The sequence below is a fragment of the Ictalurus punctatus genome, chromosome 8 (assembly GCF_001660625.3).
Source record: "Ictalurus punctatus breed USDA103 chromosome 8, Coco_2.0, whole genome shotgun sequence".
NCBI lineage: Eukaryota > Metazoa > Chordata > Actinopteri > Siluriformes > Ictaluridae > Ictalurus > Ictalurus punctatus.
The window spans coordinates 19,250,516-19,275,550 of record NC_030423.2 but is presented as its reverse complement, the minus strand read 5'-3'; the positions used below and the strand labels follow the sequence as shown (position 1 = coordinate 19,275,550).

The 25,035-nt window shown below is 39.0% G+C and overlaps 1 protein-coding gene across 1 annotated transcript in view; it reads right to left on the bottom strand.

Moving 5' to 3' along the window:
* Window positions 1–16,358, bottom strand: part of mpped2 (metallophosphoesterase domain containing 2b) — a 43,817-nt gene extending 27,459 nt beyond the window's left edge. Inside the window, exons 1-2 of the mRNA XM_017475016.3 lie at window positions 16,163–16,358; window positions 12,979–13,206 (exon numbers count right to left, since the gene is read on the bottom strand). Coding sequence (XP_017330505.1) covers window positions 12,979–13,127 — 149 coding nt within the window. The 5' untranslated portion in view covers window positions 13,128–13,206; window positions 16,163–16,358. The remainder of the gene's footprint in view (window positions 1–12,978; window positions 13,207–16,162) is intronic.
* Window positions 16,359–25,035: the final 8,677 nt, after the last annotated feature.

Below are 25,035 nucleotides of genomic sequence, written 5' to 3'. Positions count from 1 at the left end.
AATAATAAAGAAAATGGAGAGACAAGTTCGTTAAAAGAAAAAAAGAGAATAAAGAAATAAGATTGAAAAAGAAAATGGAGAGGAAAGAAAAGAACGAAAGAAAGAAGAGAGAAAGAAAGAATGAAAAAGTAAAGAAAGAAACTGGAGACAAGAAGGAAAGAAAGAAGAAAAAGAAGAGAAGGAAACAAAGAAAATACAAGAAAGAAAGAAGATTGAAAAATAAAAGACCGAAAAAGAAAATGGGGAGGAAGGAACAAAATAAGATGGAAAATAAAACAGAACAAAGATAAAGGAAGAAGGAAAAAGAGAAAAGGGGAACAGAAAGGGAAAAAAAAGAAGGAAGAAAGAAGAAAGGGTGAAGGGAAAATGGGCAAAAAAGGGAAAGAAACAAGAAAGTTTCTCAAATCACATCCTCTAGTTAAAATTTGAAGTATTTGAGTATGAACTCTAACTGGTTTCTTTGTTATAGTGCGTTACACAGTGGGCGGTGCGCTACGCAGTGCACTACGCAGTGCTGCGGTGCGCTACACAATGTTGCAGTGTGCTATACGGTGCACTACACAGCGCATGCCAGCAGTGCAGGGTGTACCCCGCCTTGTGCCCGATACTCCCTGGGATAGGCTCCAGGTTCCCCGCGACCCTGAAGAATAAACGGTATAGAAGATGGATGACCAAGGTGAAGCTCATACACAAATATTAAAAACCAAACTGTTGTTTCGCGACTTTGAAGCATAAAACTGAAGACTGGGGCTCAGGTGGTAGAGCGGGTTGTCCACTAATCGTAGGGTTGGCGGTTCGATTCCCGGCCCGCATGAGTCCACGTGCCGAGGTGTCCTTGGGCAAGACACTGAACCCCAAGTTGCTCCCGATGGCAAGTTAGCGCCTTGCATGACAGCTCTGCTACCATTGGTGTGAGTGTGTGTGAATGTAGGGCTGCACAATTAATCGAATATCGATCGTGATTACGATTTTGACTGCGCACGATTAAATGAACATGATCGACTGCGATATTGACGTTTAAAGTCCGTCCTCTGCTCATAGAAAACTCCACTGCAGATCAAATCAAGCGCTTCCTAAACTTGCAGCCAATCACCATAGAGCGGCACAGGGATGACGTCATTTTATAGTGCCAAAAAATGGCGTTTGCATTTTAGCGCTCGAGCGGCCTGCTTCACTGCGCGCTCCAATGATTTGTGTGAGGGGAAATCATGACATTAACATGATGCTAAATGACACTACAGAGGTTGTCGAGGACATTAAACGTTAAACTCAGGGCTCTACAGTGCGATCATTTCACTCGCATTTGCGACTGAAAAGTACTTTGTGCGACTGTGAATAAATATTTAGGCGCACCGGTGCAAGTGACCTGTTCGGAGTTAGTCAACCGAACAAGTGTGTAAATACTGCAGAGAAGCCATTATGATGAAGAGAGTAACTCTGTACATCATCTGCTTCTCTCAACTTCCCGATCTCACAGCCGCCATCTTTTATTGATCCCGCAAAATAGCCTAAACCTGCACATGCTCGTGTAGACACAGCGTCTTCGCGCGGAGAAAATTAATAATAATGCTAACGCTACAAGGTGGGTTTAATTCAAACTTCTTTATTAAATAATTCCTCACCAATCATAATCAAGAGTAGCAACTGTTCAGTCTGTGAACATACAGTACACTGCCACTCCCCTTCACTGACTCTAATTCACTTCATTTAAACTCACGGTTGCCAGATATCACTAGAAAAGTCAACTCCAGTTTCCATGTTTTCATTGAATCCCCCCCAAAACACAATATTATCAACCGATCTAAAAAGAACCACTGATAAACAAACAAACAGAAAACTAATAAAATGTAAAGACCGAAAATGTGTTTAGTTATAAGTAAATAATTTAATATAAAAATAGATATAATAACTTCATTAAATATAAAAAAAAATGAGAAGTTAAATGATATAATTATTATGATTTAATTACAATGGGTTGCATTTAATATCAATCTGACATTAATCTTAGTTCACTATGTCCTTAGAAAGCTATTAGCCTTTTTCCTAATATGGATCATGCTTGTGTTAGTTTGTTTTTAATTAGGACTCTTTATTGTTTAAGATATTTAAAAATAAATATTTTATGCTTGTTTATTTACCAATTAACCAACAGTATTTCTCATTGCTATTATTTTAATTAAATTAACAGTGACCATGAGCAGAGAGCTTATATTTAACTGTTTATGACCTCCTCTAAAATAATAAATAAATTTTTTATTTTTTTTTTAAACTAAATTTCAACTGTGCTCCTAAATTTTTGTAATTAGGGGCATAAGTGCCCCTAAAGGAAATTGTCTTGTGTCGCTGCTCCTGTAAACACTGTTAAAGATTTGTACAATAGCAGGAATGTAGCACAACATGGAGGTGAAAGCAGCGGTCTATTTATTTAAATGTGAAAGTGCAATAAAAATATGTTGTCACTAAAATCAATGAATAATCGTGATAAATAATCGAGAGCTCATTATTGATCAAAATATTCGGGATTATCATTTCGTCCATAATCGTGCAGCCCTAGGTGAACGAGACACAGTGTAAAGCGTTTTGGATAAAAGCGCTATATAAGTGCGCCATTAATTTTAACACATTTACATTTATTCACTTAGCAGATGCTTTTATCCAAAGCGACTTACAAATGAGAAAATACAAGCAAAGCGATATATCAAGCAGAGAACAATACAAGTAGTGCTACTATACAAGATCCGTTAATTGAGTTCCAGAAGAAGCAAAGTGCAGAGTAGAGGTGTAAGTGCATTTTTTTTTATGGGTTGGTTAGGTGTTCACGGAAGAGGCGGGTCTTTAGCTGTATTTTGAAGATGGTGAGAGATTCTGCGGTCCGGATTGAGGTTGGAAGTTCATTCCACCACTGAGGAGCAGTTAGTTTGAATGTTCTTGAAAGGGACCTTGACCCACGCTGAGTAAGTACTACTAAGCGTCGGTCGCTAATCGTTTGCAGATTGTGTGATGGAACGTAAGCCTTCAGGTGAGAGTTGAGGTAGGAGGGTGCTGTTCCAGACAAGGTCTTGTAGGTGAGCACCAAAGGCCTTGAATTTGATGCGGGCGGCTACACGAAGCCAGTGGAGGGAGATGAAGAGAGGTGCGACATGGGAAGAGGGGTATAACACGTAACCATGGTCAACACGATCGCTCATTAAAACACAGTGGGTCTTTTTCATTACGTGCTCGTTTTTATTCCCCTAGTAACTTTCCATAACGACAGACGTTAAAATCAGACAGAAATCGGGATGCAGTGAGAGTCTTAAACTCAGCAAAAGTATTTCGATTCATTCTGAACTGACTGACATTAGCTTACGTGCTAGCAAGCGTACTAACAGGTTGAGAAAAGTTTGATGGGGTAACATTGAAGAAAAAACATAACACGAAGCGATACCAAAGATGTTGTATTGGGGAAAAGGTCGCGACAGCTCGAGAGACGTCTGTGGTCTCACTCCAGTGTATGGGAAATTGGCGGATTTCCGATTTTTGAGAGTTTTAGGGGCCATTCACCTTTAGCGCTTAAAAACGCGTGGAAAACGCTTGCATTCCCGTGGTGTCTGCCGTTGCTAAGCGATGAAGTTTTAGCACAGGATGGATTTACAGCACCGCAAATCCTTTGCAGAAGCTCTGCTACTAGGTTCATTTATGGAGAAGAGAGACAAAAAAACGCCGTGCTTGGGTGCACCCCACTCTTCAATCACATAGAAAACACGGAGAATTTCACCAACTAATCCAACCGTGCTTGTGGAATTCTGAAAAGTTGGGATTTTCCATCTCGGAAAACAAGCGCGTCACACAGCATGAGCGCGTCTACATTTCATATAACGAATAAAATAACGGGCTCTTATTGTGCTTCCAGTTTCACCCCCCTACCCCACCAAAAAAAAAAAAAAAAAAAAAAAAAACTCCTTGGATCTACACGATTCACGTAAATGACATTTTGATTCAAAACGGCAAATTTCGCCGAAAAGCGACTAGTTTGCAGGTATGAAAGTTGTGTGTAATAAAGTGGAATGACACAGAAAAAAAGTATTGAACACACTAAGAAAAAAGCAGTTCTGCAAGGAAAGGTAACGCAAGGAACCAGCTGAAATCCATAAGTAATTATACCTCCTATCTGTGCAAATTAATATCAGCTGGGTTAGTAAATTGATGGTCTATAAAAAGGCTTTTCGTTACCAAGGTGTCACACAAGAAACATCTCATGATGTGTAAAGGCAAAGAGCTCTCCCAAGACCTTCACAACCTTACTGTTGCAAAACATATTGATGGAGTTGGATACAGACGTATTTCAAAACTTTGGAATCCTCCAGTAAGCGCCATTGGGGCCATTAATCCACAAGTGGAAGCAACATCACTCGGTCAAATACCAGCCACGCACAGTAGCTCCTCGCAAGATTTCTGACCAGGAAGTCAGAAGAATACCCCAAGAGCCAAGGGCCACTCAGAAACAGCTCCAGAAACACTCGGAGGAAGCAGGTGCTATCGTCACACAGAGAAAAAAAAAAAAAAAAACGGCAATGCAGTCCACTGCTCACGCTCACTCCGCAAGACTCCCATTACTAAAGAAAAGGCATGTTGAAGCTCATTCATAGTTTGCTACAACTCATTTGGACAAGCCTATGAAAAACTGGGAGAGTGTAGTCTGGTCAGACGAGAGCAAAATGGTACTTTTTGGCGGTCATACTACACACCATGTTTGGAGAAGAAATGGTACTGCACATCGCCCTAAAAACACTATACCAACAGTGACGTTTGGAGGTGGAAGCATCGTAGTGTGGAACGGTTTTTCATTGCATGGTACTGCCAGACTTCATATAATTGAAGGAACGATGAATGGAGCCCTTTACCAGGAGATTCTTGAGAAGAATCTGCTGCCATCCACCAGGATGATGAAGATGAGACGTGGGTGGACCTTCCAGCAGGACAACGATCCAAAACATACAGCAAAAGAAACTCTCAATTAGTTTCAGGGGAAAAAAAAAAATCAAGGTGTTAGAATGGCCCAGTCAATCACCTGACTTGAATCGAATTGTCCGCAGACAGTGGTCAGCAGTCAGTGATGTAATTGTAGGGGGTCAGTGGAAAAGATTTTAAAATGTTTACATTGTTTTTTGTTAAAACGTATCAAAACAAGGGCTGCAACTAACGATTTTCATCATCGATTAGTTGGCCGATTATTTTTTCGATCATGACAGCAGCTCATGAAAGCAATCATGACGACGATGGAATATTAAAAAAAAGAAATTAACAGAGCTCGTCCGTGTGTTTAACAGCTCCACTGTATGCTACTTGCAGATCAACAAGTACGAGTCCCAGAATAGTTGGCAGGAAATTGCTAAACATCGTATGTCGATATGAAAACCCGGAGGACAGAGATGTTTCTGCGATGACCTGTGCCCTGGTGCAGCTTGCTTTTAATACCCCAGATGCACAAAAAGGTACGCAGGCAGGTATGCGGACAATGCCAGTCATGTAGCTGCTGCTTTACAAGCACCCTCACGTGTTGATTATAACGTAAACCTTATGAAAATTGAGCATTTATCACCACACACGTCTTGGCAGCCTCTCACTCTTTCGGTGAAGGACACATGCAGTACAACGTGATGCGCATTCAGGTTTGCTCACGATAAAGGAATCTTAGAAGACAGCAGTCTTTAAACTGCCTTTTGAGCTGAGACAGGCTTTTCATTAAAAAAAAAAAATAAAAAAAAAACCCCACCACCACATCGCTGCATACCTGGCTGGTGTAGTAAGTGCAATCTTCCCCCATTCAACTCTTAATAAATGATAAAGCAGTCGTAGTGCTGAAAAACAAAAGAAACTCAACAGGAAGAAAATGGTGGACATTTTCCAAAGGAAAACTCTTATGCTATAATCAGGGATTCAAACTTCGTGAAAAGAATCAATCGCTCAATCCGAATAAAAGTGACGGACAAATCACTACAAAAGATGTACACATTCTCTCCCCTGTCAATCACAGGGACGTTAGCCAATTGCAGGCTTCCATGGGCCAAAGTATGTGGAAGAGGGTAGACAGCGATTTCCTCGGGGTGTATTACGCTGCCCTGTGACGCATCATGAGCAACAGCTCGAAAAGTCGTTAGCTGGTTTCACACGTCTCTGCGGAAGCACGTCTTAGGCCGGGTTCACACTGCACGATTTTTGGCCACTATTTGGTAGTCAGAGACCAATTTTGAGAATCCTAAAAGATTCCTATAATCCTAGGCCAAAATCTGTATTCCTTTGATCGCTAGTTTGACGTGTTCCCCGACAGCCGTTGCGATCAAAATTTTCCTCCGATTAAATCCTGGCAGTGTCAGAAGATTTGATGCGCAGTCCTGTAGTGTGGCTTCTCCTACTCCGTACGAGTCTTCGTGCTTGGGTCCTTTTTTCACGCCTTGACCGTCGCACACTCTGAAATTAATGACAACTGAGACCATACAGTGTGACATGGCTTATAGCGGGGATCATGTTCGTACAGTCTGACAAGCAACAGTCACAAAGATCTATTAAAAATCTCACGGTGTGCACCCGGCTTTAACCTTCGTCCTCCACAGTGGTCAGCTGTTGCATGATACAGATCTGGCAGGTGGGAGGGATTTACCAGGTGACCACATTAGGGAAAAAATTCCACCATCCAGCTGAGTTTGCGTTATTGCCTGTGCCAGCAAGCAGTTCCTGACCCTTCAGGTGCGCCTTCGCCGAAATATGCTAGAGGCAGCAGGAGGTGGTAAGACTGCACAAGGGTACGAGTAAGTACCTACTCTTGTTACTGTGATTAATAGTTAGTTGCTGCTACAATGATGCCCAAGTAGTTTACATATAAACCTTGACACTCAACAGCACCAAACCACGGCTTTATGTTTAAGTAAACATGAACTCAATCTTCTACAAGCTGGGTTTTTTTTCCAGATGATAAGTCATTTTCAGCACTTCTTCAATACGCCAACATGGTTTAAATAACACAAACATACACCTTAACTATCATCATTAATAGCGAAATACGTCTTGGTGGTGGCCCTTTCATGTCATCTGTACAATACAGCCATGGTGTACACTAAGCTTATGTCAATCAAAAATCAAGCGTTTTTGGCTGCGACGACAAAAAAAAAAAAAAAAAAAAAAAAACCCTGTATGGACTGACGTACCATAGGTAGTACCATGTGGTAGAGGACGCTGGAATTGGGGCATTTTTTTAACAAGGCCCTAAAAAATAAACCAGTGAATTTCTGTATTGTTTTATAAAAAATATTGTTAGAAACAAAGTAGTAACTCTATGTTATGTATTGATTCCATGTAATATTACTCGAAAAGACGCCTGTGGATGACCTTGATCGAAGAGTCACAGAGCTTTAGTGCCGTCACACACACACACAGACACAGACTCTATTAACAAACGAAAACAAGGAACACAGCACAGGATATTCACATGAGTTAGCCAGCCTGGAGGAAACCAGTCACGTTTTTATTTATATACTGCTTTCTGCTTTCAGCCAAAAGCATCGACCAACCACCGAAGAACAGAATAAGAAGACAAGTAACAAGAGACTAATAAAAACAAATGCACTGATGCATTTTAAATAAATAAATAAATAAATAAATAGTAGCCATACAACCAAGAGACAAAACAGCAAAGGAACACAATGCCAAATCCAATTATCAACACTAATAGACTAAAATTAGGGCAAAGTAGTGGAGTAAAAAGTCTAACAGCCCTACTGGGATCGATTAATGCACCAGAGGCTTCGAACACCACCCCCAAAAAAACACACAAAAAAAAAACCCCATTCTGAATACGGCCTATATATTTAGATGTTTATCTCGATTTTGACATCACAAATCCCTCTCTGCACCCTAAAACACATTTATATGCTACATTCATCTGGGCTCAAAGTGCTAACTGATGAAATCAAAATCAATCCTTGGTAGTTGAGTGTGATTCATAGACATTCATACTAAAAGCATTTTCCCTCCAACATCTTGCTGTATGATGTATGTAGGAGAGAGAAAAGAAAAAATTAATTAATCAATTAATTAAAATACACAGAACGATCCATTACTGGCCAAGTTGCTATATTTACAACACTCGCTCCATTCTAAAACAGGGCTGCACAAAAAAAAAAAAAAACCAAAAAAACACAGGGGTGGGGGGAATCTCGATTAGTTTCTCAGTGCAATTCATGATCACCGTCTATGCAGCAGCAACTGCACTCAGGCAACCAGAGCGCAAACCAGAGCACTACTGTTCTTTAGGCATGAGACGAGACATGTCCCGGTACAGAGACATATACAGGCATCACCAGACTATAGTGACACATAAGATTTTACATTTATTGTCTAATAAACAATCGAACCACTGCAATGACAATGTATTATAAGAACACTTGTTTTCCCCCCTATTATTCAGTCCATACAGGAGTTCACACAGTTTGTTGTGACCGTCACGGCCAAAAACGCTCGAGTTTGCTGCGGCTTTTTTCAAAATCTGCGATACAACTTGCGGACTTTTTTGTGGAAAACTTCTTGAATTGGCGAAATCACAATGACACGGAATTGTTCTGCACGCTCTTTCCCAGTGATGTTTGTTGGTAAATGAGACCTTTCAGCTGTACTCATGTTCCACGCATGTGAATCGAAGAGCCCCTTGGCTGAATGCACGTCGTGATGACGTCACGTGACGCGTCTCGGCCCAAATCTGCGGTGATTTCAAAAAAATTGCAAGAATACTGCGGAGTTCGCTTGATTTTCCGTTGATTTCTACGACTGCAAAATCGTAAAATCATGGAGGGACTGACTGTTCCCTGTTATTTAGGTTTTCCGCAGTGTCATAAATGTATTTCATGGGAACTTTATTAATATGGAAAGATTGTTTGATAGTAGCTTGGGCCTTACATGATTAGGCCAAATGAAATATTCATGTCATCAACGCTCCTTAAACCGTCTGACATCCGCCTGAAACGCACGAGCGAGTCACACTTACTAATCTAATCGTGCAGATGAGAAAAAACGACCGTGATTTTTATTTTGTATATTTCTTCATTTTCTGGTTACGCGACTGCTCGCACAACACAAGACGGGCTTTCTGAACCGCTTTAGACGGGAGTATGACTTACATCAAGCACGGCACACGCCGAAGGCACCGATTTTAACCGTGTTTCAGATCGCAGTACAAAACCAGAGTGTATGTATATACGCAGCGGTTTCCGGTTACTACCATCAGATGGCTACGCTACGGAATTGCTATAAACTCTGGACAGAGCGAAAACATTGAGCAGTAGCGCGTTATCAGTCCTTACGTTTAGCGTAACCTTTTGGACTGTTAAGCAAGCGTGCTTCGAGACCACTAGGTTCACACTTAAACTTCGTGCTCTGTATGCTACTACTTCTGGTGCTGCTGTAAGTGTAGGAGAAGAGGCAGAGCTCATAACGAATATTAAACTGAAACATGACCATTGACCTCAGCCAGGCAAAACTCGTCATGCCAGTATTTCATGACGAAGAAATTCTATCATTCCTTCTATTCGTTCTTCATCACATAGACCGATGAGAATCCACGCTGTAACCCATATTGACCTGGCACGAACATCTAAAGCACAGTGAATCTACAGAAGAAGAAAAAAAGATGAGCTCTGCACGTGAAAGAAAAATAAATAAATAAATGACAGACTGAATATTAAATTCCTAATCACTAAACAATGTATGAAATGAATGAATTGGGTGAGGGAGTCATGGATGCATGCGTCTCGCTCAAAACCCGCCGGTGAAGCATTATACCTATAGCGCATTTATCCTCCAGACCCGTTTTCACTTTACGAGTTGCTCTTGAGCAATTATTTAACCACGCTTTAATATCGCCGCTTTCCTTTTAACTTCAGGAGGACACAATGCCCTCTTTCACGCACGCGTCACGTAGGTTTTATACTAAATCACCGGTTGATTTTGCTCTGGATTTCGGCGTTTGCTATACGAACGTGCAGTGTATCGGGTCGTTCGAAATGAGTCATCATTCACAAAGCTAGCGTGGATTACTACACTCGGAGAAAAACCATGCGAAAATGGAACAAATAGACACGTCCGTTATAAACGCGCTTCAAGAATTGAAAGTGAGGGAGATTTAAAATCTCAAAAAAAAATTATAATAATAATAATTCCTTTTTCTTCAAGAATCGTCCATCCTCTACATATCTGATCATTTTACAACAGTTCCAGACATTTGTACTACGAGATGTCGCCTGTTGCGACGCAAAACACTTGTGAAGTTACCGCACGCCTTATTGAGTCTTACGGATCTTTCGGCCTCAGAATTATTCATCGATAAAGCGATCGGGAAATGACGGACTCTTTGGAGGAGTACCGGATATTTCGTTGGTATGAACAACACTACTTTATCTGTGTACTGTCTATACCGAGAGCCAATTAGAAGAAGAAAAAAAAAAATTAAAGTGTCAATCAAAATAGCACAATCCTGCCTGCTGATTAAAAGATTAAACTGCCGGAGTGATGGACGTTTATTAAAGTCGCGCTTTATATTCAGACAGGATGCGAGATTAAGGCTGGATGACATGGATAAAACTAAGTGACATGAGGAAGTAGTTCGTCATGGGATCTCAATGACTGAGAGACACAGTGAATTATAAACAAACTATGGTTTTCAAGCGAATAAAAATAAATATATATTTCCTAGCTGATTCTTGGCCACCAAACCAACAGCCAGCTAAAATTCCAAATGTTTTTCTACTCACTACTTACGCGCTCGACGTAGGGCAGTACATACTACATGTGGTGCTCACCATTTGAGATTCAGCCAAAAGAAGAAGAAAAAAAAAAAGGTTATATGGTAAATGTACAGCTCTGTTTTTGTATATTTTCTTGCATAAGATACACATTTTATGCAAAACTTCGGACTTCTTGAGTGCCAATAAACGTGTGTTAGAAATTGTAGACATTTTGCAATAGCTACATCACACACACAGGAGACACGCAAATCTACATCCGCGTATAAAACTAATACCACGTTAACCATTTCTTTCCAACTCCTTTTCCCTCTAGAGCTTTGAACTGTGCTGGAGGTTTGCTCTAAATCAGCCTGCTCTGCTCTTCCCAGTCCTCACGCCATCATTAGAGCATCATCATCAGCGGTCAATAGGCTCGGCAGTGAAAAGCTGAGCTCTGCCCCTCGGGTCAAAGAGGCATTGTTAAACGGCTAATCAACTGAACTAACCTTTGACCCCTCTCCTGGTTAATAAGTACAGGAACATGATGGCAGCCTTGCGAGGCACATGCCCGGATGTCTTCATCATCGTTAAGATTCGCGTCGTGACATCGTCGATGGGAACCTGCTGCTGGATGCACACGGAGCTGAAGGAGCTGGGTTTTTATACGGAGACTGCTCAAGATCTTTTCATTCACATGTGTTTATTTGCATATATACGATTTTTAAAGAGAGGACGCAGTGCACAAGACGTGGTGAGGTTCTCTGACTAAGCTGGTAATTTTATTCAGCATGCATTATTCAAGAACGGCCTTTTGTGCCAATTTTCAAATTTCCAAATCCTTAAATGGTTACCTGGTTTAAGATTCTATCAATATTAAATAAAAAATAAGTAATAAGTTTAGTTATATGTATCTGATCTCACTGGACAGCTTTATAATCAGACAGAAAGCATGGAAGACAATTATCCTTATGCTGCGTTCCAAACAGAACACAGTTTGTCCAGAGAGAAAGGGGAAAAGAATAATAAATAAACAAATAAATAAAGCCAAATATCCCAACTTTAACACAGGAGTAAAGATATTTAAAGGCATTTAACCGTGTTAAATATGTAATACGGAATAAAACACTAGAGGGCATGATGTTATATTTTCTAATAACATCATGTTCTAAGGTTTTTTTTTTTATTATTCCTCTACCACAGAAATTTGCAAATGATTAGATTTTCTTTTCGTTAATTACCAAAACTTTTTTTAAAATCTGTTTATAGTTTCCTTTCATGTTACTGAACATCCACAAAACTTGTTCGTTCCCGTTATCACTACCAATATTAATAACACCAAAGAAAATGCAGCTTGTCATATTCCTATGCTAAGAAACAGTGCTAAAACTGGAGACTCCTTCCATAAATACTCATAAAACATGGCTTCACAGAAAACTTAACCAATACACACTTTTTTTAATCAGTTTATGTGCGCCCATCATGTAAGCCTCTGTGTACGGTTTTCAGTATAGAAATCAGAAGGAAATCATTTAAAACCCTGTGATTTGCCCAACAGCTAGAACTACCGTCAGAGCTGCTGTTATAGAATATTAACCAAACAGATTCGAGAATTTAACAGCACTGCAGTGTTATGTAGTATACTGTATAATAGATCATGGTTACTCAAGAAGATTTCAAACTAATGGTACTTGTGGTTTGAGCTATTTGGTCATTTCGGAAATCCTTGTATGAACCTCAAATCAGTACGAACATCCATTTCACATGACATTGTATAATTTTTCTGTTGTTCTAACACCATGTTTCATATCTTATTCAAAAGCTAAAACAAATCTAACTGTTGCTATTTTTAATGACCAACACCCAACTTGGACGCTATGATGATCATTAGCATAATTTTACTTAATAAGAAAAGATTTTTAAGACTTGCAAAATGATACACCCCAGTATTCAATTTCCCATATATTTACTCGGTATGAGCCCCCCCCCAAAAAAAGAGAGAAACAACCTCAACCTAAGATATTTAACCAAAAAAATCTTTAACACCCCTCCCCCTCAGTCTCATTTACATATACAACAATACCACACCCCCAGGCCACCTGGAGCACTGCACATCCCAAATAGCTGCCAGATGTCTGTTTGTAGAGTACTGATCAATCGGATCAATCCCATCAATGAGCAAAGCACAAAGCAGCAAGGAGGCCAGGAACAGGAAGTGACGTTCACTCACATGTGCACGTGAGGAGGCTGGAAGCGGCTCTGGTTGATGTTGTAGTGTGTGAAGGCCTGTGTGGGGTTCGAGCTGTACTCGTCTACCGTGATGGTCACCTTCGAGTGGGAGGAGCCTCGGCGCGCCATAACGCCGCTTCCTGGGGTCATGGGCAGGTCAGCGGGGGGCAACAGGATCAACGCGCCGCGCAGCGGGCATCACTCAACGCCCGCCGCCCAAAATCCACACCTGAGGTACAGTGAGAGGACGATGAGAGACGGCGGGAGCAAAGCAGCACAAACCCTTATATACTGGTAACAAATGAGATTGAAAACAAGAATCCTATTTTCTGTGGGTAATTATTCATAAGAAAGATACTGCACAGAATGGCTCAGTGCAATATGACCATAAAATATCAATAACACAATATATCATGAGACAATATACATTTCTGAGAGCATCACACACATCTTTAGGGTTTTTATAGCAATGACGATCATCATTACCCATAACAGCAATTTGAAATCTAAATATTGTGGTTTCCTATGGGTTCTCTGGTTTCCTCCCGCTGTCAAAAAAAAAAAAAAACATGCTAGTAGGTGAATTTAAATCGCCCCTAGTTGTGTTTGAGTGTGTGAAAGTCTATGTGCCTGATGCAGTATAGACTGGCACTCAGTGTTCGCGGCATAGGCTTCTGCCGCATCCCTGACCAGGATAAACACTGTGGTCTATTGAAGTCTATTTTTACCCTAAACCCCACATCATCAAAACAAAAACTTGATCTAAAAATGTCAAATGTACACACACAGGACCAAGCACCACATTCAGCATTTACACCGCTAAACAGTGAAATATTTTTACCCACTACGTGTTGGGAAAGAGCTCATTTTTGTTCTTCGACATACAACCAATGCAAATGCTTCCTGAGAAGTACAACAGTAGTCCTTAAGGTCTAATTATGTACCTTAAAAGGAAAACTCCAGCCTGAATCACTAAATATATTTATATATAAATATTCCTAATGCACTGAACAATCCCGGTGCTAATTCAAGGGTTGGTTCTGCGTTTCTAAATATTTTTTAATATGAATACTGGCATAGGCTCATCATCAGGGTGGATTTTGCTTTTAAAGGTCGGATTATTTTTAAAGCTATACTACAGTCACCTTTCCATGCAAACAATAAACACTACAAGTACAAAAGGTGTACGCTTTTTACCCCAGTGGCAAGGAAAGGTGCAGTTTACTACCCTTTTCATGTTTAGAGGCAGGTAAACATTCATAATGTGATAAGGATGTGCAAACATGCCATATTTTACTACGGACACATTCATAGACACCAATGGCTTGTTATTACTGTCTTAACACAACCATACACACACACACACACACACCCCGACCCAACCATATGCAAGGCTGACCGACATAACATTTTCGGACTTTTCTCAGCTATACACATTGGAGAAACATTCACTTATATGTAATGTTCCACTTCAGTATAAAACATGCTTTAAACACGATCCGTATCTACACTCTCGGGATTCGGAAGTTTAACAGTAAACGCATGCCTTTTGTACAGAATCAAAGGGCAATTCCTCCCCAAACATCTTGCATACCAATCTAATATAATCAATACATGATCTTCAATGACAACCAGGATGTATTTTTTTATTAAATTCAGAGCTGACACAACTTCTTTCATCAACATATTGGTTTATTTTTCATTTGAACAGTTTCCTACAATGCTATTTTCGACTACCTCCTGATAGTGTCTGACTTCCTCGCTACCTAAATTAAGCGATGCAGCGACACTTTAATCCCAGATCTCACACCTCTGCACAAACAAAGATCAGTTTCCAACGCTTCAACTTTCGTGCTATCACCACAAAGACGTAGATACAGATGAAAACATAACTCAGAGAAACGGCATCGTATAAGCTGCACTGCTTTCTGGAACTTTCCTGCAGTTGCATTGTTGTGTCCGTTACTCTGTAGTGGGTTTCTCATTAATATGATGTCGAACCTCATGGGACTACAGTGTCTGAGCGGGGGTAAAAAAATATAGGCTTTAACAGTAAAATGTGCATTATTCCTTAGGTTTAAGATCGTTTTGGGGTTTTTTTTCCTTCTATTGTAAGTGTCTTCCCGTGACATCGGCGTGACACAACTGCTAACTTCTCAGGCAAAAACACAGTATCAAGAAGCAAATTAGCACCAGAACCACATCACAAATATTTCAGAATAAATATATTTAATGTATTTCAGGGTGGAGTTTTCCTTTAAGGACCATTGTTGTACCTTTAATGAGCTTTTAGAGTAACACGTACACAGATGTAGATACACAACATGCACATTTCTATGTAAAAGACATGCCCTGTAGGTATAAAAGATGATAAGGAAAGGTACAGTTCAGTATATTATTTTTATTCCCTATACAGTGTATAATGAACCCAAATTACAGAGGCAGAGCTCCAATAACCCACGCAGCCTTGTTGACCTAATTTAGCTTCCAGGTCATTCGTCCTGAGGTAAAATCTTCCACACAGACGTTTAGCTACAAGGCCGAGGCCAAGCTTTCCACCCCAAACTTGAACTTTGACCCCGGTGACCACTGCACAGGGATCATTTGGGCTGAATAAACATGGAAAAGATCGATTATTGAAAGCCGACGAGCCAAACTCGAAACCCCGGACTCCATAATTATGAAGAAGCTCGACTCTGAGTCTGGCCTCCAAACACCTCGCTTAAGCGAGGAGGGAAAAAAAAGTCTGCCCTCGAGCTCGAAGGTGCACCAAGGTCGCAAAATATGTCAACATTGTGAGAAATAGAAGAAAAGCGACATCCTAAATTCAAAATAAAGGAATGTTTTTTGTACGTTTGGCTTGAAGGTGGAAAAAAAAAATCAGCCAATGAGCTCCATGGCGCTATTAAAGCTATTAATGATTCCCGCTCTTTCCTCATTCGGTATTTTATCTAAAGACGCACGAGCGATGCTGAATGAACGGATAAACCCGCGCGAGAAACTCGAAATGTTTCAATGTTTTAAAAAAAACGGGGGAGAGAAAGAAAGAAAGAAAGAAAGCGGCGACAGGAAAAGCTTGTGATCTTTTCTTCCTGGAGCATGACGAGCAGAGCAGCCACCTCTAACCCGCCGCTTTGTGCCTCCGCTTTCTTTTCTTTTTCCCCACAAAACCATTCGAGTATTACCTTTTTTCCCGTCAGTTCCAAACGCGCGAGGCTCGTCCGCTAAAGTGTCCGAGGCGTCCGTAATCGGATAATCGGAGATTTGGGTGCCGTGCAGAGGTGGAGGTCGAGGCGAGCAGGGCAGAACCTTCGACCCCGAGGCTCCTCCGGCCGAAATGCGACAGACAGACGAGGAAGGAGGGAGACGGAGCAGTAGCCTGGGTTATGGAAGGCCTAAAGGGCCAAGAGAGCACAGGAGCTGTGTCCAACACGGTTGATTTTCATACATTACTAAACCATGCCATTAACCGAGGAGTTGAACCAACATGGATGGCCAAAAGGGACAAAACTTTCAAATAAATAAATAAATAAAATAAAGAAAACATTTGTGGAATAGGTCAAAATAAAAAAAGGTATTTGACTGACTGTCAATAGGAAAACTTATAAAGCTCTGTATTACAACACATTAAACAAAAAATACCATAAAAATCACATTATTCAGAGAAAAGATCACTTGTTAAATGTTGCCTTATTATTAGGAGAAATGAATCATGCTATTATGTGAAAAACATCGTAATTACAATAAAAACATAATTTTATTACAAGAAAAAATCAAGTTATTATGAGAAAAACTTTGTGCTATTTTGCCACATATCGTGATGCTTTTCTCATAATAACACGATGCATTTCTCATAATAACATGATCTTTTCTCATAATAACACGATGCATTTCTCATAATGACATGATCTTTTCTCATAATAACACGATGCATTTCTCATAATGACATGATCTTTTCTCATAATAACACGATGCATTTCTCATAATGACATGATCTTTTCTCATAATAACACGATGCATTTCTCATAATAACATGATCTTTTCTCATAATATCATGATCTTTTCTTGTAATGACATGATCTTTTCTTGTAATAAGATGATATTTTTCATAATAACGTGATCATTTCTTCTAATAGCATGATATTTTCTATATAATAGCGTAATTTGCTTAAAAGTAATAACATGATTTTATTTTGTTATAACAAGATATCGATACTTTTTTTTATTATTTCATGATTGGCAGCACAGAACTGTAGAAGACTCTCTGTTAGATTGTAAAACTGAGATCCAACGTGACCACTGCAGAATGTTTCATACATAATTCATAATTGTCATCAAAATGAGATGTTAGAACAGGTATTAATGGAATGGCAAAGATCTGTAGAAATGTGGACAAAGGTAAAAACTATTGGACTGAACAGTGAGCAGCAATAAGGACAGTTATGTATGGGATATTCAATAGGGTACCACAAAGATTACAAGACTTATACCAGTTTGTACTGTCAATGTAAAATATGGGAAACACAATGCAAAATAATTACCAACTGATATGTCATACCTGCTGACATATTGTAAACCACTTGAAAAGACTGAGAACTACAAGAAGCAGTGCCCATGAGAATGTTTTCAATTGATGATTTACTTTACATTATACAAACCTGTCATTTACTATTTTTCTATAACAACACACCCCAAGTGTTTCGTTGACATACAGTGCGTTTGATGTTTCAATTTTGCATGATTACTATGCATAACTACATTATGCAATCTTATCAACCCAGCTGATATTAATTTGCACAGATATGGGGTATAATTACTTACGGATTTCAGCTGGTTCCTTGCCTTACCTTGACTTGGAGAACTGCTTTTTCTTTGCATGTTCAATACTTTTTTCCTGTGTCATTCCATTTTATTACACATAACTTTATTTATGGACTTTAGTGTTGTGAATTCTTTATATTTGCGGATTTCTCGAGTTGATACTGATGTCTGGTGAAAATTTCATGTGAATAGGAAATATATTTATGTGCCCTGCAATGGACTGGCACCCTGTCCAGGGTGTACCTCGCCTTGTGCCTGATGCTTCCTGGGATAGGCTCCAGGTTCCCCGTGACCCTGAAAAGGAGTAAACGGTAGAAGATGGATGGATGGATGGATGGATGGATGGATGGATGGAAATATATTTACTGAAAAAAATGTTGATACATCCAATACTTATTTCCCCCATTGTAATTACTTGTCATAAATATTGCATACATGAGAACCATGTTATTATAATTTGTAACGAACACATTTTTAAGCTTGTCTTTCGAGGAAGGGTATGTCATATAGGGATATATGTTTAAACTTTGCCATGCTCCTTTATTTATATGCAAATGTATTAAAATTGTTTGTTGTAGTATGTTGTTTCCATTTGTACAGGAAAAACTTTATGCATTCAGAGGATTCGAGGTTTTTTTTTTTCATCGGTTCTGGCACTTATGGCCTTCTATACTTCCCTATTGGCAGAGAAGGATAAGAAGGGGGAGCCCGTGAGAGCAGTAGTGTAATGAGTGCGCACTACCACTGGGGTCAGAGAGCACAACAGTAGCACTGATAACACGCCAAGGTGGAGGAAGTACAACCATCTGCGCTTTTCTAAACTGGTACCATTTAAAGAATACTGATTCATTTAAGAAAGATTCAGTGAAAAGAAAAAAAAAACTACTTCATTTAATACCAAAAATAAAAACAAGCAGATTTTGTACTGTATTAAAAAGGCCATTTGGGTATTGTGTGTTTATTTTGGGTCAATTTGACTAGAGTGAAATAATGATCTCCATTTTTTTTTTTATTATTTTCATAACTGGAGAAAGGATAAGGCACCAAAATAGATTCAGTTGGGTGTTAATGAGTGATCTCAATCAGAAAAACTGGACTTACATCATGTCTTTCTACAAAAGCAAATCACACACACACACACACACACACACACACACACACACACACACACAATTGAGTCAAGCACTCATTTACTTCCTACCGCAGGGGCTTGTCATTGTTGATGTGTGACATAGGTGTGTGTATATGGGTGTGTGTGTGTGTGTGTGTGTGTGTGTGTGTGTGTGCGTGCACGTGTGAGTGTGTGTGTGTGTGTGTGTGTGTGGAATGACAGAGAGAGAGAGAGAGAGAGAGAGAGAGAGAGAGAGAGAGAGAGAGATGGCAGAGCTATTCTTTGAGGAACACAGGGTGATGGAGGCAGGGAAGACACACTGACAGAAGGTTTCACTTCCATGGCAACCAGGCGGCAATGTGTGTTTCATGCCTTCTGTGTGGAACCTTTATAAAGTGTGTGGCACCATCCGTCCGTCCCCCCCCCCCCCCCCCCCACCGCACACACACACACACACACACACACACACACACACACACTGCTGCTGAGAAAAAAAAAGCATCACTTACACACTGATGTTCGCTTCAGCCAGAGCAGCGATTCATAAACTGAAATGATTTTCATTCTATCGTTTCGTTTTTGTTCCAGGATAACTGACTGTAACAACAAAGCTTGTGTTTATGAAGACCCTCAGCGTAAGTGTGCTGATCTAACATCAGACTTTCTCACTGCTTACAGGATTTTGCTCACAAGACCACGTCCTAAATCAGTACACTTGTGCACTGAAATCTTTGCACTGGTTCTTATATGTAGTGTAATGCCTTGGTTCTTATGTTATAGTTTCTATAGTAACAGCTCATTCACTGGGAGCTGTACTGTGGATGCTCCACTGTCCATAAACTGATTAAAAATCATCTAATTGCTGATATGGTGACATTTTCTGTGAGGAGATATTTGTTAACGTACTTGGAAGGAGTCTCCAGTTTCAGCACTTTCTAACATTTTGTAACCATCACAAACAAATATCTTGAAATTAATAGCCAAAAGAAAAAAGAGGTTGGAGATTGAATAACTATATAGGTGCTATATAGTATGTAATAACAGGTACTATGTTGTTTTTTGGCTGTTCCACGTTTCCTGCATGGTGTTCATGACAATTCATTAATCTTCCATTTTGTTGATAGGCTATAATACAAAACTACTATTTTCATATGTAACTGTAAAAAAATGGGGCTTTAACTCTGACATAACAAAATAAAAAGTTACCATCCATCCACGTATTTTTACAACTGTAATTTCTTTCTAGCAGATATCAAATTTACATGGTGGCAAAAATACTTAATGTCTGGAAAATGCAGTAATTGGAATTGTAATCTCATGCATTTTGTGTTATTTTTGAACATGATATATTTTCCACCCTTGCACATTGTTGCCATATGACAATAATTTACCAACTACCCCCTTAAATGTTTTTTTCTTCTTGACATTTTTAAAAATATATATTTTTATTACTTGAGCTAATTCAATAATTAATAATTAGTAATAATTCTGGGTCATAACATTAACCCTACTTTGTGTCGGGCTGCATCACACCACCCCATCGATGATTATTTTCCTATAACAACATGCCCCAAGTGTTTCATTCCTTACACATGGAATGCTGTGACAAAAGATTCTGTCTTTATTACAATATGGAAATTTAATATCTGCATTATGTCTACATCTGAGTCTGGCTCACATGACATAATGTTCAGGAATCTGATAATGCTTTCCCTAACCATTTGCCAAAAGCAAAGCATTTTTATTTAAGATAAAATCATATTTGTATACTCATATCCTGATAGTACTAAATACACTTGGGGCTAAAATGATACAAAGCATGAAGGATTAAAAAACAAAAAAAGAAAAAGAAGACTCAGCAAATAACAAAAACGTTTTCAGAGCAGTACAGTACAATTGGCTGCATTGAACAGATGGCCGTGCATTGACCTTCGAAGTAATGATTAAGAGAAGAGATCCATCATCCCAAGGAAACTGATCAATAAACTCCAATTCCCCAGAATGCACCATGGCTTGTGTCTATAAAATAACAGCTGCAGAGAAAACACACAGGTGCTGCATTTACACTCGGTGTAACAGCAACTGAGGAAAATTTCATTGTTTATTTCTGATCGAAGTGAAAGTAGAGTAACTAACAGGCATACTACATTCCATAAAATGCCATGCATGCTTTCCTGTCCTGTTATGTCAAGAAAACAACTTGAAAACAAACGTTTTTGCATAACATGACATATGAACACATAACATATAATACTAGTTAGCATAGCATTTGGGTGGTTTATTCAGAATTGTTCAGAATTTACTTTACACTGTATGGTTATGCTTTGTTTATACCACACTTTATACCACTCTTGAATTCTTGATTCTGATTGGTCAGAAGGTGGTGATTAACAGCAGCTATGACATTAGTGCAGACTTACACCTGTTTGAATGTGTTATTACTTCTATATTAACCACTCATTCACATATTTAACAAAGAAAACTGTATCATTGTTGATATCATGATGCTTAATGTTTATTTAACATTTAAACTGAATCAGTCAGTGAGTAATCCACTGTCTTCACGATGGATGAAGCACTTTGTGCTTTCCGGTTTCTCATTAACATGACAAGTAAAAAAAATAAAATAAATTGTCATAAGAAAGTGAAGCTGGTGATGGAATGACTGTTTATGGAATGACTGCTACAACATAAGTGATAACAGGAACTAACTTGTTTCATGGATGTTCTACAACAATCAATTAAATGTAACTATAAAGTGATAGCAAAAAGTTACTAGTCAGACTTTTATTAATACAAAATTTCAATTGTTAGCAAATTGCTGAGGTATAAGAGGAATGAAACAGTTTGGGACATACTATTATAGGAAAATAATATAACATTAGGGTGGTAAGTCCGCATTCGACCGCCTTGTCATTGATTATATTACTAACATATTTAATACTCGAGTAATACACGAGTGTGTTTTCAACCTAATCTCTATATACCACATCTGTAACATACGCACTTACCACAGACAAGAATTTCAAAGTGTTATCCGCAACTGAGAAAAAAAAAAATAGAAACTGCGGTTTACTCAAAACTCACTTAGAATGGAACAAGGGCAGCTGTTGGGGCATTGCTTTAATACATTTTGTAATACTGTCCTCGATTCCTGCTCTGTGCAGTGCTTCTCTTGCACTGTTTGTCATTGTGGCACATTTTAGTATTGTTTTCTCTACCTTGCACATTGCACTTTTGATGCTGGTGAATTTTTTCATTAAGTGTTAATGACAGTAAATTTGAATTGAGTCAGTGTCCTGCTGTCTCTGTATCACCAAGGTCAAGATTGAATAAATACAGACACACCACCACACACACACACACACACACACACACACACACACACACACACACACACACACACACACTGTGCAGGGCATAAGAACTTCATGCTGCGAACATTACACTCACTGTCCACTTTATTAGGAACACCCGTACAGGTGAATATTAAAGCAGTTATTTAATAAGCCAATCATGTGGTAGCAGCGCAATGCATAAAATCATGGCAGATACAGGTCAAGAGCTTCAGTTACTGTTTACATCAAACATCAGAATGGGGAATAACAGTTACCTTAAGCCAGATTGTCTGGATTGAGTATTTATTTGAGTAAACTGCTGATCTCTTGGGATTTTCATACACAACAGTCTCTAAAATTTACACAGAATGGTGCAAAAAACAAAAAACACTGAGTGAGCAACAGTTCTGTGGGTGGAAGCCAAGAGAGGTCAAAGGAAAATGGCCAGACTGGTTCAAGCTGCCACTAAGGATATAGTAACTCAAATAATCACTGTTTGCAACCGTGGTGAGCAGAAAAGCATCTTAAGCATTCACAAAACATCAAATCTTGAAGTGGATGAGCTACATCAGCAGAAATCCACATTGAGTTTCACTCCTGTCAGCCAAGAACTAGAATCTGAGGCTATCATGTGCACACACTCGTCCAAACTGGACAGATGAACATTAGGGGGGAAAAAAACAACACATGGACTTTATCCAGTTTCAGTGGGATTAAAATAAAGAGAATACTGTGGAGGCTCATGGGTATGGAAATTAGCACCACAGATATACTGGATAAACATTAGATTATGTTCCTTAATACGCATCTCATTAAACTTTGCAAAGTCAATATCATGAGAAGATAAATAGAAAAATATTCATGCATGGACTTCCATAACTGTTTTAACACTGACTATCAAATAATGCATAGTAATCATTTTAGCAGCTGGTCATAAAGCCTTGAAATCAACAATTGTTAAAGTTGAGTACCTTATTGAACCTTTTCCTCTGACTTGTTGTCTCTATATAAAAGTACTTTATATAAAAGTATCTTGGCTCATCTTAATTCTATTTCTCAGTGACTAGAGTTTGGGGTTCACAAAAATGAAAAAAAAAAAAAAAAACATGTTAAAAAAAACAACAACAAAAAAACAACACAGCAATAATTTACTCTGACCTGAATGTTTCATCTGAGAGAAGCAAAATATAAACCAGGCTGCTACACATGCACTACGGTTAGAGATGAAAATATAAATAAGTCATTCTTGGCACCAAAAATTTTCACATCTGAGCCCTAGTTGCAGAGCCACTCTCAAAAGCACCGCATGAATCAGGTCAACAAGTGGATCGTGTTGTTTATGTTTTTCATGATTGATGTTGGTTTAATAACGATAAGGATACATCAGTTCACCTCTCTGTAGATCATCGAGTGCAAACAGGACAAAACATGCCATAAATGATGCAACACTGCTGTTTGCTTGACCTCTCTAACATAATGTCTGACCCCTCAGTAAAGGACATGCCATGACCTTTGACCTTGGTCAATAATTATAGACAGAAACTGTAATGATGTCATTTGCAATTGCTGAAATGGACCCTGGAGGGTGGGGGGAATTTAGACATTAAGTAATGCGCTCCCTAATCATCATAAAAAGCAGAAATCAATAGTAAACAACAGTAAACTGTTCACGCACCTTAACAGAGCTAGTTTACGGGGACACGGCCATTTTTGATACTGATTTTCATATATGATACTGTATACATAAAATGAAATAAAATGTACTGGCCAGGTTGATGACCAAATGGGTAATAAAGGTTAAACAGTTTGACCTTCCAAATGATTAATACAGTTGTTGTTTCTTTTTGTGGAAGGTTTATAGGTATATTTACCATCCTGCTAGTATTGTTGTGGGGATTACAGTGAGCTTTAAGACCATACACAAATGACTGATCTGGTGCTATTTTTTTGGTTCCCATTAGAAATAATCAGGGTCAGTATCGATGCACCATACCACCACAGCCATTTCCTTTTCAGCGACCATAACTCTCTTTACAGATCATTTATAATAGTGCAAGGATAAAGTGATACATCATAGGTCGAGGTGAGAGTGTGTAATGTGTACCAGGTGTCCTGAAATGATTTCTTGTTTTTTTTATTTTATTTTTTATATATATTTGCTGAGTCTGAGGTGAAGCCCATGCTTTATAGAAATGGGTTCTGTCTTTCCAGTTCAGTAGAATCATCTTTTTAGCAGAGTGAGTGATATTTATATGAAGCGCTTGTGATGGCAAAAAAAGAAATTGCTACTTTAGTGATTTACTGTTGCATTGCTTCAGTCCACCTACATTGAAGTGAACATAACCAACATATTTGTGAGCCTTGAAATCAGGGCCATTTCTTTCTATAAGTGGGATAAATGGTCTCTTATTGCCCCTGGACCACCATGATAGTAAAGTGTATTTACTATCACACTTTACTATCATTTGTGTGAAAATGTTCATGTACAATATCAGGCAGTAGCAGAAGGCCCTCTTGTGGTGTGAAAAGAATAGAAACTACAATTTATGCAACTAAGTTTATTAACTAATGTAACTAACATGATAACTAACATATTTATCTGGCATGGAAAAACGCAAAAGGAAAAAAAGAGGAGAGGCGAGACGAACCCAAACCACTGGTAAGAAATCAGTGCTAATTAATTGGATTGAGATCGTTTGTTTGCTTTTGTCTGCTGACATAATTGAAATGGGAAAGGACAGTGGGTAACTAGCTACAGGTAGCTATCTAGTATCTAGAGCTAGCTTGG